We start from the raw sequence: 13,694 nt of genomic DNA, 5'->3' as shown, positions 1-13,694 counted from the left end.
CCTGCAGACTGTGTTCACAGCGTTCGGCCTCTGAGGAGAAAAAAATTAAGCTGGGTTTTGAGGAAAGGAAAGGCGCAGCAACTGCCTTACTCTCGGACGACAACTCGATAGCTGCGCCAGGGCACGACTTTCCAGCAGAAAGGCAGACCTGTTCGCAGGACTTTCCATGGTGTGGTACCTCAGTCCCAGCGTGGCCGTTGACTCCTTCCCATACTATCACCTTCGTCTTAATGAGCAGGAGGAATCTGTGAACAGTGTCATTCGTACGGCGTACGAAGCTGCTCTTGGACTGGCTAAATTTGCCAGCACTGAAAGGCACTCGGGCTAGGAGTCTATAATACCCTAGATGAACTAATTGAGGCCCACACGACATCCCAGATTGAAAGGCTGTCTCGTACTGTGGTTGGGAGACACATACTAAGCAAACTCAACATCGGAAGGCCAAACGCCATTTCCGGACGTCTTCCGACATCAATCAGTCGTCATAAACCAATAGCTAAGGATATGCTTCGAGGCAGACACGATGGGAGACGAACAGCGAGAGCTGATGCGTTGAAAGTCGAGTGAGACTGCAACCCCCATGCAGTATAAATGGATGCAGCTAAGCAAACCTATCACAAATTCACAGTATGTGCAGTGACTGGGGAAGGATGAATAATTAACACGGCTGTGGTTAAAGCAGCCTCAGTTGTAGAAGCCGAAGAGGCTGCTGTGGCGCTATAGCCATCGCGGATCCATCGACGCACACCGTCTTAGGTGACTCCAAGCGGGCCATGTACACGAATTTCTTTAAAGGAACGGTAGGCAAGACGGCAGCCCGCATCTTGCAGGGTTGCACTCCACAATATTTAATACAATCGGTATGGGTCCCCGTTGATTCAAGGAATCCGAGGAACGAGGAGGCAGATCGTATAGCCCGAGGTCTGACGAACCGCGAAATCAGCCCCTCAGACACGGACCCCCGGGGGAAGGCGCTGACCACATACCATGCGATAAATAACTTTATAAGGATATAGAAGACGGATTTATCCGCCTATGCATACGAACCTTAGCAAAGCACAGGCCACGATGCTAAGAAGGATCCCGACTCGATCCATTCTAAGCCCCCAAAGGCTATCATTTATTAAGAACGGGGAGTATAACCCCGCCTGCCTAAAATCCCGGCAATTGACAACCCAAGATCATATGTTATGGGGATGTGAGGTCAAGCCTCCACCCCGTATGCTCCTGCCAGCTCCCTGCGAAGGCAGCTGGAATCAACTGTTTCTGAAGCAGAAGACAATACAGGAAGCGATTGTTAACTGGGCCTTGGAGGTCACCCCTGTATGGGGGTCACACTAAGGTACAGTCGCCCACGATCTACAAATCCTTGGCAATAAAGTTGTTTCTATACCTAGTCCGGAAACGCGTCGGGGCGAGCTTCAAGGCACGCACGTCTGACAACTGCATCAGACGCAGATATTGCGATGGGGACTGGATTGCTTCGCGTTCATCGCGTGAGTAAGATTAATCCTTTGCACAGGCGGGAGTAAAACAAAAGAACTAGAGGGCACTTAAGCTGCGCCTTAAGGGTATGACGCGATACAGTTAGCAGGTTAATGTCCATATATGTAGAATTGGTCATTCTCTATTCCTTACATTCATAGATACCAGACAGTACTCATGCCATATGCACTCCTGGTCCAGTGGTGCAGCGATTAGGCGACGCGTGTCTGCCCTGCGATGGCAGGTGCTGCCACTGGTGGGCCTTGTGAGACCTCTCGTGATTAGTCATTAATTTAACTACAATCTGCCACGGTGGTTAGGGTTGTCACAATCCGGTGGGCTGGTTGTGATGACGCCGCAAGGTCACGTGACCTAGGTGACCCACCTAGTTTGCCGCAGCGGCCAGATGCTCTAGCCGCTCCGGCTGCGAGTCTTCAAACGGTCGCCAACGCCGACACTGGACATTTTTTTTCTGACATGGGGCTAGTATAGCTCCCGCGTTAAAATGATTGGTCATCAAGAAATAAAAAGCGCGGTAACTGCCTCACTTCTCACACCTCTACCGCGCCGTGAGGGAAGGGAGGAAGGTGGGAGCGGAAGAAAAGAAAGCAACAGTTCCTGATTCCAGAATGACCACGAACGATATGTGCATCGCAGCGTGAGTGGCAGCGCATCGTCCGATCGCGGCATATTTCGCTCTGGAGAAAACGGACCTGCTTCTTCTAATACTGCGGCGCCGGCAGATTTTTTTTTTTGTGGCGAATTGAATCCTGGACACCTGCATGGACAGTGCGTCATGGTTCCTACAGCTAAAAATTGGTAGTGGCTTAACTTCGTTAACCCTGGAATTCAGCGAAAAGCGAGCACGCTTGCTAAGCGTCTGAGGCTCGTCCATGGCAGCTCCGTTACTCGCTACTGCTATTGGTATACTGCTGTTGCTGTCAGGAAAAATGAAAAGGAAAGTGCACGGGCCTGCCCACTGGCTCAAGCTGAGCCACAACCGCTGCCACGTGCTTAAAGCAGGAGAGTCGAAAGATAGGAAAGATAAGGAAAGGCACGCGCGCGCGAATATGTCCCGGGCCGATCCCGGAGGCAGTGCAATACCGCGCCAACCCGTGCTGGAGTGCTTCAAGCACTCCGCCTTATTCCCAAAAATAAATTTAATATCTTGGGTCCAAATGGGACCCGTAGCAGATATTTACACGCTCGCGACAGCCGTTTTATATATACCCGCACGACCACGTGGCTATGACGTGGTATCACATGGTGTTACTACACCGCCGTCGGATGTCATCGCGTGGCTTGACATTACCCCATCGGACGTTCTTAAAGTTAAATATCAACCCAAATGTCACCCAATGTCAAAGGTCAACTAAAGGTCAGGGGTCAAGGGTTCGGCACCATAACTATACCACATATGGTCATGAACAGTTATCCTTGATGGGGCGGACGGCCGTTCAAGGTCGTTGTGCTGCCTACCCGAAGACTGCTTTACCTAACGTAGTGAAGCTTTTCGCTTCAAAAGAGAGAAAGAGGCGCCGTAGTGGAGGGCTCCGGAATAATTTCGACCATTTGGGGATCTCAACATGCACTTACATCACACAGCGCACGGGCGCCTTTTGCGTTTCGCCTTCATTGAAACACGGCCGCCGCGGACGGGTTCGCGGTAGTAGAAGTTCGAAAGAGAAGTCGACAGCGCCGTGAGGGAAGGGATGAAGGTAGGAGAGAAATAGGAGGCACCGTAGTCAAGGCTATAGGAAAAATGGAAACCGCAAAAGGTGCTCATGCGCTGTGCGATGTCAGTGCAAATTAGTGATACCCAGGTGATCGAAATTATTCCGGAGTCTTCCACTACAGCACCTCTTTCTTCATTCCCACCTTCCTTCCTTCCGTTACGGCGCGGTTGAGGTGTCTACTATGAAGGGAGGCAGCCGCCACGGTCGGGTTCGAACCCGGAACTCCGGATCAGTAGGGCACTCGGCCACTGATCCGGAGTTCCCGGGTTCGAACCCGACCGCGGCGGGCTACTGATTACTAGTTTCCGGGTTCGAACCCGACCGCAGCGGCTGCGTTTCGATGGAGGTGAAACGCATAGGCGCCCGTGTTGTGTGCGATGTCAGTGCACGTTAAAGATCCCCAGGTGGTCGAAATTATTCCGGAGCCCTCCACTACGGCACCTCTTTCTTCCTTTCTTCTCTCACTCCCTCCTTTATCCCTTTCCTTAGGGCGCGGTTCAGGTGTCCGCCGATGTACGAGACAGACGCTGTGCCATTTCGTTTCCCCAAAACCAATTGGCCTCTGCTCATTATGTGGGGAGGTGACCGACACCTTTCACATGGTTTGGGAATGCAGGCAAAATCCCTCTCTCCCCCCACCATCACCCCTTCCCCTACCCGAGAGGACTGGTCAGGACCAACGGGGTTCCGGAATGAGGGACTCCGCCTTCTGTTGTAAGGGGCGATACCCACTAGGGGCCCCTCCCCGAGCACCTCTCTGTACATATAGATGAATAAATGTTTTTCACCACCACCAATAATAATAATAATTGGTTTTGGGGGAAAGGAAATGGCGCAGTATATGTCACGTATATCTTTGACACCTGAACCGCGCCGTAAGGGAAGGGATAAAGGAGGGAGTGCAAGAAGAAAGGAAGCAAGAGGTGCCGTAGTGGAGGGCTCCGGAATGATTTCGGCCACCTGGGGATCTTTAACGTGCACTGACATCGCACAGCACACGGGCGCCTTAGCGTTTTTCCTCCATAAAAACGCAGCCACCGCGGTCGGGTTCGAACCCGGGAACTCCCGACCGCGGCGGCTGCGTTTTTATGGAGGAAAAACGCTAAGGCGCCCGTGTCCAGCAAAACCAATTTTCATTTTCTCCTTTCCTGAAAGCGATTTTTGTTATTCCGAAGGCCTATTCGTGGTCCTTTAACGTGTAGTAACGTTGCGCAGCACTCGGGCCCCTTTTTGTTTCGCCTCCATCGAAACGCGGCTGCCGTGGCCGGGACCGAACTCACGCACTCGGGCTGAGCAAATCGAGCCGGCCCGTTTTCCCGAGAGCGCTATTCCGTCTCGATGGCTCTGTGGAGGTGGAGGCGCAGCGAGTAAAGTCGAGTTTAACACTTCTTTGTTGCTTAAGTAAACGACACGCCTCCCGTTCTTTGCAGTTGGTGAGCTGCCTGCTACGCTGGAGCGGAGATGGCCGCAGTGACTGGCACGCCCTTCCTGCCGGCCTGTTGGCAGGACTTTCCATGTTCTGGTACCCCAGTCCGAGCATGGCCCTTTACCTAGTCTGGAAACTCGTCGAGGTGAGCTACAAGGCACGCGCGTTTGACGACTGCATCAGACGCAGCTGCGGCAATAGCGACTGTATTGCTATGCAGTGAGTAAGAATAAACCTTCGCACAGGCGGGAGATTGTAAAATGATGGCGAGTAGAGCTAGTTCATACGTGCGGATTCTTGAAACCTGAACAGCGCGGCGCATACACTGACACACGAATGTACCGCCAGGGAAGGTGATACACCAACATGACGTTCAGCAAGGCGCGAAAACTTGTACAAGCTTAAATATGAAATGCTGAAGACACACGGATCCGATGTTTGTAAGTTAATTATCTTGACAGTTCGTTTAGGTCTCATTTGTCAATCTTCATTGGTCTTTTATCTACCCAACTTTTAATTACCTTGAAAAGGAGCATACCTGCACCCAGACCGCATAGCTGCACCAACAGTTGCTCCCTAGCACGTGATCTTGCCCATGCTCACACGTACTTTAATAATAATAATAATAATAATTGGTTTTTGGGGAAAGAAAATGGTGCAGTATCTGTATCCTATATCATTGGACACCTGAACCGCGCCGTAAGGGAGGGAATAAAGGAGGGAGTGAAAGAAGAAAGGAAGAAGGAGGTGCCGAAGTGGAGGGCTCCGGAATGATTTCGACCACCTGGGGATCTTTAATGTGCACTGACATCGCACAGCACACGGTCAGTGTGTCAGTGACACAGCACTTGTGTCAGTGTTCGTTCTTCATGCAAGGCAGTTTTTATGTCCTTGATTCACTCCTCGAGTGCATCCAGGTACCTAAGTGATCTGCTTCAATAATAATAATTGGCTTTGGGGGAAAGGAAATGGCGCAGTATCTGTCTCATATACGTTGGACACCTGGACACCTGAACCGCGCCGTAAGGGAAGGGATAAAGGAGGGAGTGAAAGAAGAAAGGAAGAGAGCTGCCGTAGTGGAGGGCTCCGGAATATCGATCTAACGTCCACTGACATCGCGCAGCATGGGGGGGGGGGGGGCGGCCTTAGAGTATTGCCTCCATCGCAGCCGCCGCGGTCGGGTTCGAACCCGGGAACTCCTGATTAGTAGCCGAGTGCCCTAGCCACTGAGCCACCGCGACACCACCGAGAAGGAAATAGCGGTGCAGAATACGCGAGGACTTTACTGTGCAGAGTACGCGAGGACTTTACATAGACGGGACGTAGTCGCTACGTCATCGTCGTTGCCGCCCGCCTGCTCACTACTGACTTAACAAAACGAGTGCATAAATGTCGGTTTAATAATTGGTTTTTGGGGAAAGGAAATGGCGCAGTATCTGTCTCATATATCGTTGGACACCTGAACTGTGCCGTAAGGGAAGGGATAAAGGAGGGAGTGAAAGAAGAAAGGAGAAGAGAGAGGTGCCGTATGGAGGGCTTCGGAATACTTTCGACCACCTGGGGATCTTTAACGTGCACTCACATCGCACAGCACACGGGCGCCTTAGCGTTTTGCCTCCATAAAGACGCAGCCGCTGCGGTCGGGTTCGAACCCGGGAACTCCGGATCAGTAGCCGAGCGCCCTAACTACTGAGCCACCGCGGCGGGTGTCCGTTTCCCAATGTTCGCGCTCTGTGCATATGAAAATGAAACACGGCAGAACAAGTACGCATTCCTGCAGTCTGGTAACCCAAGAGTAGCGATTAGACAGCAAATTTTTTTATGTTGTTACAGATGCCCAAAAGACAACAGGCACCTGCTCCTCGTGCCACGAATGTCTGCATATGTGGAAGCCTTCTTATTTTACGTGTTCTTTCAGTAAACTATGAATGGATATGAGTCAGCGCCTTCTCTTCTTTGCCCTTCATCGGACTTGCGCTATTCAGGTCTCAAGAATGTACCTGAAAGAGAGACGTGTGGCGAGTGGGGTGAGATAAAAACAAGTGCTCGGACACATTTATAACCTTACCCCCAAAATTAATGTAGTGGACAGGCGTCGGTCTGATATCAACGTTTTCTTCGATGACTTGCTTCACTCATTTCCTTTGACCACTGCGAGATTCCGAAAAATAGCTCACCCCCTCAGAGCTAGCACAAAGTTGTTTTGGGTTGGGCATGTTTTTCTATTTTTGCTAACACTCCGAAATGTAGCCTTTTCAGAAAAATTTATGCAGTTACAATTTACAATTTTAGCTTATGTACGGTGGTCCTTCCTACGCAGGAAAATTTGAAAAGACTTTCCGGCGAGACGCACACTTTTTGTGCCTCGCATAGGCAGCCGTCACTTGATCAGCTGTTTGCTTTAGTGGCTGAAGCGGCCCTAGACATCAACTGTCCCAGACGGGCGTGAACACAGTGCAAGCTTCATGGTGGACTCGCATCGGGAACATCCATTGCCCTACTCTCAACTGCGTCCAATCACATACAAACGAACCAGAATATATCGCACTCGAAGGGTATCGCGAAATAATTCGACATGTCCATAATTCGATATATAAAAAATGGCAATAGAGGCTTATCTGTAACCTGCAAGCGAAACTGCATTGCACCCACTCTAGTGATGCGCTTCTTGCAGCGACGTGCCACCCGCCGCCATGCTGACAACCTTCACCACTCGCTGTATATGCTTCAATTTCTATTATAACTAACCGGCTTCGCATCGAAGCTGCAGCGGATGGTTGTTTGTAACTAGCCACTGCCTATCATAAAATGTATAATCCTGTTGCCAATACGCTATATATAAAAGAATCGCTCTTCATAAAAATTTGGAGGACGCTTAAGCTTCGTCTTTAAGAGAGACGCGACAGCGTGTGCAGCGTTGCCAAGGGGTGCACGGAACACCATCGACCGTTCGGCGCGACGCGTGGCCTTTTGGACAATTTAAGGAATGGACGCCTGTATCACATATCAGGGTGGACACCCGAACCGGGCCGTAAGGGAAGGAAAATGCAATGAAAATTGGTTTTAAGGAAAGTAAATGACGCCTGTCTCACAATTCTCGCTGGACACCCATACCGCGCCTAAGGAAAGGAAAATCCTTTACCTTACGGCGCGGTTCAGGTGTCCACCGAGATGCGCCATTTTTCGCTCACGTCCAAAGACGCCGACTACACTGTCTTTTCTGCGACACGAGCTCCTTAAAGCTGTCGCGTGAAAATTCGGGACAGTTGGTCCTGAAGCATCCCAAACGTGGGCCGCCGGTATTTAGTTAGATTGGCTTCACCGCATGGCAGCGACGCGGCGTGAAAATGAGTATGAGGTCGAATTCCACCCTAAAACGCTACCCACGTTAACGTCGTCAAACGGTTTCGCAGCACTGTAGCAGTGCCAGCAAGTAAGTGCCGAAGGCCGCGCAGCCGACCCGTCTCCCTGAGCGAAAAGTGATCGAAGAGCGCTATTAGGAGAAGCGCTACTTGCAGGAGAGCGGCGCGCAGTTCGATGTATCGAATGACCGGTGTAGTGGGAGTTCGATATAGTGTGCGATTTTTCTATACTTTTGCAAAGGATTCTCAAGAGGATAATCTGTGTGTTTGATATAGCCAATCATTCGAAATATCCGGGTTCGATATAGTGCATAAAATTAATCTTCGAGAGCGAAACCGACAGTTTGTTCGGAGGGACGTTTCGGCAACAAGAAATAACACAAGATTCACCCTTCTAGGACCATGTTTTTATACTGGAAGTTCTTTTTTGTGTTCTCACACTAAAAGTTGGCGCATCGCCTTTTTTGTCGCTCGATATTCTAAATTATCATGGTCATACAATATCTTTGTAATTTAGTACCAGGGTTTTCAGTTTCGAGGTTTTGATCCGCGAACTCAGACGCGCCGTTGCAGATTGGAAAAGTCATTTTCCTAGCCATATGCGCTGTCAGCAAGATATGCCATCATCTGATCTCTCTCATTACGTGAGGGAGGTCATTTCTTTAACTAAGTTCTTCCACTGCACGTAAGGACGCTGACAACCTTTGAAATCGCGAAAAGCTACCGTCAATGCAAAATCATGCATAAACGGCATGAAAATGTTATATGGTGGCTTCCACGATGGGATGGCCTTAGCCTTGTGGCAGAGCATCCGCTTCACATTCGGGAGGTGCTGGGTTCGATTCCTAGTTTCGCCGGGTACCCACCGGTTTTCTAATGTGTACAAGGCGTCCTCCGGCCCGATGCTCGGCCCTTCTGGGGGGAAATACTTGGAAAAGGGGTCTTTGGTCGACCTCCTCAGTTCCATCGGTAGTTCAATCGTTGCCGTTAGAACGTGGACCATAAGATTCGTAGTGCTCTCGTTCAGCGCAGAGTGCAACGAGAACATGACAAGCAACGTTTTTTCAACTTGCGCTTACGCTTATGTCTCAAGGTTCGATCGTGTAACTTCTACTTTTCTACTTTTTACTCTAACTGTACGACTTCGTTCTGCAAGCAAAGTTTTTAACACCACCATTTGTGTGTTATGCTCGTTCTAAAAAGAAAGAAGCCAGAAATAAACTCTAAGGTCACTTGTGACCGCATTAGGACATGGTATATTTACTATTCAGCGAAAAAAAAAACTGAAAATAATACACAGAAAGTCGTATTCGCCGAAAAAAAAAAGCTGCGCACTCTGAAATAAAGGTCAAAACAGCGCCGAATTTAAAAAAAAATTAATTATAAACTGACAAGTCCAACCACCGGTTACGAGGAACGCCACTGGATTGCGCTGGATTGGTTTTGATCAGCTGGAGTTCGCTGATGTGCAGCAAAATCTGAGTGGCCGGGCTGATCACCGAATTTTAGTTAAAGTTCTATAATACGAGCATTGCAAGTACACCAAAACCCACGCCACTGATGAAAGACTCTGGACATGTTCATAATGTCTGTGCTATTAATTTTTTTTTGAAGCAATGTTTATTGCCTCAGGGCATAAAAACTCTGAAGTGAAAGATGAGTAAGATGCTTAAATAAATGAAAAAAGGTGGGCCGATTTGATGAAATCAAGAAGCGAACGATGATTTCATCAAATCAGCCCACCTTTTTTCATTTATTTATTTCTTACCCTCCGTCAGCTTGCAACAGCCACGTGTTTGCCCGTCAGGTATTACAAGGAATGAGGATGTATATGATAGTGTAGCATATTTTGATGTGCTCAGTTAAAGGGGGGGGGGCAGGTGGTGAATGATGTTTAGCAACAAGCTGCGAACGTTTTACCGCTTTTGTGACGTGTCTTTCCCGACAAGCGAAAAAAATTCGAAATTGAAAATTGGTTTCTGGGGAAAGGAAATGGCGCAGTATCTGTCTCAAATATCGGCGGACACCTGAACCGCGCCTTAAGGGAAGGGACAAGGGAGGGAGTGAAAGAAGAAAGGAAGAAAGAGGTGCCATAGTGGAGGGCTCCGGAATAATTTCGACCACCTGGGGATCTTTAGCGTGCTCTGACATCGCACAGGGGGCACGTTTTTGCGTTTCGCCTCCATCTAAACGCCGCCGCCGCAGGCATGTGACAAAAATTGGCCGCTCGGTCCAGCCAGTTTGATACAGAGCGTCAGTCAAACCGCCGTCTGTCCAGAACGGTTAGTCCTGTCCACTTTAGGTAGCGAATGCATGGAGTGTGTGGTTTTTGCATTTGTAGCTACCGATCCACCGTTGTCACCTTTTGTTTCCTACCATGCGTCTTAATTTTGTGCGCATTTTGCTTTTGATATACAACGGTGATGGTTGACCAGACATAGTGCTGACTGAGTATAGGTGCCTTTCAAACAATGTATGCAGCGGTTTCGCTTGTGCGAATAAAAATAATGCACCTAGGGCCTTGCCTAGTTAGAGCTTTCTTTTGTTTGGCGTATTTTTTGTTCTCTCCTGTAGAACACCTACATGGCCGGAATGGACAAGGGGGTTCTTCCGTGCATCCCCAACTCGCCTGTTCTACTCTACTCGGTCTCGTGCGCAGTGCTCTTCTACGCGGCAAGTCCTTGTTTGTATTGTCTCATGAGGGTGTTCCAGAAGGCCGGAGAAGTAACGAGGGTGAATTCTTGTGCTTGAAATGCGCGATATGTAGTCGCAAGGGAAATCGCTAAAGGTGTGAAACCATGTACAAATGCTTAACAAAAAAGGGTGCGCTAAAAGCCGTTTCTTTCTACCTTCACCAAAGAGTTTAAAAATGCAAGGGTGTGTTTTAGACTCCTTGTAGAAATGCTGAAGGGTGTATTATTCATTCCTATTTAGAACCTGGTAGTACAGTGCTTAGAATATGTTCTAGGCACTATACTGGTAGAGTGCTATTAACTCAAAAGGTGTATCTTTCACTCGGTGTATAAAAGGTGCCACTTTTACACCTTTGGTTGCACGCCTTTTTGAACCGGGGTAGAATGCGAATAAACTTCGACTTCATTTCCCTTCGGGGACAAGAAGTGACGATAACTGTGCCGCTCCTCTCCGCCCACTCCACGAAGGCTCCCACACTAAGGTGGACATTGGCCAGGCCCACGTAGACCACGTGACTAGGCACTTCTCTGGTATTTCCCTATTCCTGTCGTGTCTTCATTATTCTAGTCGGCGAGGAAGTGAACGGGAGAGTTTTCGGTGGCGTATACATCGTCGATGACGACGGGGACGTTGTTTACCCGGGCGAAATTCCCATATGCAGTTATTGCTGTATAAAGCCGACATCATTAGTTTCCACGGAGTCTTTTAATGTATCAATTTACTCTTTGCATGTACTGTGTTTTACCGCGCTCAACTGTTTTTTATATTGTGCACAGGCTGTGTTCGAACCTCACAACCTCAGGCCAACCTACTGGGCTTTCCTCAACAGGATCTCCTCCGGCAGGTATGTATGTCCTAAGCATAGGTGCACCGTCTCCTAAACTTGGATCGGTGCTTTGCTTGGGTGTTTTTCGAGTTCTGCTGTGAAATCTAAAGGCATAAATCCTCTGTTCTATTGCAAGCTGCACATATGGTGCACGAAAAGGTATATGCGCGAGTGAAGGTCAGGGCATTCATCCTCAGGGAAGTTCCTAAGCTGGCTCCCAGACTGGAATTTGGAGAACTATAGTATAAATCGAACTTGGGTCATTTACGCATGGATGGCACGCGGCCGACGGTGAAAGAATTGTTTCGCGCGAACTTCCTGGCACTAACTAAGGTGTACAGTTCCCCGTCTTTTGATGGTTGTCAATCACTTGACAGACTTGTCTATTTTACTTTGCAGGTTCTCTCTTCTGAACCGCCACGTGTACGACATGTTCGGCGTGCACTCTTCTAAGCTATTCGACGACTTCTGGCCGAAGCTGGACCTCAAGTTCACAACGCGCAAATTTCAGGAGTCTGTACTCGTTTGGGTGCCGTTCTGACATTTGCAGCAGGCGCGGCTAGGCGTGACAGTGTGATACAAAGGCAGTTTTTCAGATGGTTTTATATAGCAGTAGAATGACAGGTCGCCACAGGCTTCGTTTCCGTCGCCACTGTTCAACGGAACGAAATAGCATCCGTCCCACAACGTGAGGTTGAGCGTTCCTGCCAAATTCTTACGGCTGTTGGCGTTTCGGCAGTCAAGTTCGAGTTTCTATTTTTTTTTGTTTTCAGGCGATAACTTGCTTTTTTTCTTCGACATTGGGTCGCTCAAGGTTGTGATGGTGCCAATAAAGCGCATGCTGTCGCCTGGACTCTGCTGGAGGCTTTTGGATGTTTTTAAATGGCGCCTTCAGTGCCACCTTCTGAGGTGACAGTATTATCCGTTCCGAAGCCGCGAAGAAAGTGACCTGCACTGCCGACCATTACTTCCAGAGCACCCCTCAAACCCACCTCAGCACTCGCTGGAAGGCGACGAGGTGACTCTGCTGCAGCTTCTCTGGAAGCCTCAGGTCAAAAGCCGTCCATAATATATGTCAATATCCCTCAAGCACGCACCCACTGGATATGAGGGCCGAATTCGCTTTGCTTGGGTGATCTGCTTGTCACACAGTGAGCACGGGTGGACTGTTCACGGAGCTCAATTGGGGTTTGAAAGGCACAGTTGTAATGGGGTCAACCCATCGTGAGCAAAAAGACTACGGCTTAAAACGGCAAGATGAGAAAGTGATGTCCGGATGTAGAATACGGGTGGCTGTTCCTGGCGGTGCGTCTTGTGTACATATATATTTTTATTGTGCAAGTTAAGGCTGATGCTGAAATAAATTGCTTTGATGTACACTTGTTTCTTTTTGTACTTTTACAATTTTATGACTATGTGCTATACCTTCGCTAATTGTCTTGTTTTCGCTGCACCAGCCTGTACATATGTTCCTGCACTAAGAGATCTGCAGACATCGTCAAAAGTCGGCGACTGCTGCTTGCACAGGACTATAGTCCGGTACAATTCAAGGAAGAGGACGCAGATGCCCGTCAAAACGGGCGTCCAGCCAATGGCGTCGACAGATTCTCATGATGTCGAGGATAATCTTCTTGGGCCTGCTAGTGTGAAATCGTAGGGTGCGGCAGATGAAAAGGGATTAAGCGTGACGTCATGAAAAGCGGTCGACGTCATTGGCATGAGGGCTTCATTTCAGGGGCATTTGCCACTTCGTTCTTGACTTGTTTTAAACTGACAGCAAATTTCTCTAAAACGGGGCTGGCGCAATTTGTTAGCTTAAAATCACAAGCCGACTCGACCAGCAAGAGGTACTTATAAGATTATAGAGCTCTTATTTATTTATATATTTGTTCCTCAAAGGTACACAAGAGACATTACACGAGGTGTGGGCTGAAAAGGCAATTGGCATGAATACAGAGGATATTCGATGGCGGCTTTGAATTTGCTGAAGTCGATGATGGTTGCCAGTTCCGATGGAAGGTCATTCCAGTCTCCGGCTGTTCTCAGGATAGACAGGTGATATGTTTCGGTTCGGGCTTTCGCAGGGTAGACGGCGTTAGGGTGACAATTGCGGGAAATACGATGAGCGTGTCTGATAGGAATAACTTCGTGATTAAAGGGGTGGT

At 48.9% G+C, this 13,694-nt stretch overlaps 1 protein-coding gene across 1 annotated transcript in view; it reads left to right on the top strand.

The window, feature by feature from the left end:
* LOC144098927 (transmembrane protein 135-like) overlaps positions 1-12,906 on the top strand; it is a 65,585-nt gene extending 52,679 nt beyond the window's left edge. The window contains exons 8-11 of the mRNA XM_077631889.1: positions 4,652-4,792; positions 10,584-10,682; positions 11,480-11,547; positions 11,929-12,906. Of these exons, the coding sequence (XP_077488015.1) occupies positions 4,652-4,792; positions 10,584-10,682; positions 11,480-11,547; positions 11,929-12,070 (450 nt within the window). The 3' untranslated portion in view covers positions 12,071-12,906. The remainder of the gene's footprint in view (positions 1-4,651; positions 4,793-10,583; positions 10,683-11,479; positions 11,548-11,928) is intronic.
* Positions 12,907-13,694: the final 788 nt, after the last annotated feature.

Source organism: Amblyomma americanum, chromosome 7 (genome assembly GCF_052857255.1).
Source record: "Amblyomma americanum isolate KBUSLIRL-KWMA chromosome 7, ASM5285725v1, whole genome shotgun sequence".
NCBI lineage: Eukaryota > Metazoa > Arthropoda > Arachnida > Ixodida > Ixodidae > Amblyomma > Amblyomma americanum.
Note: the sequence above shows the minus strand (reverse complement) of the source record. Positions and strands in the feature narration are given on the sequence as shown.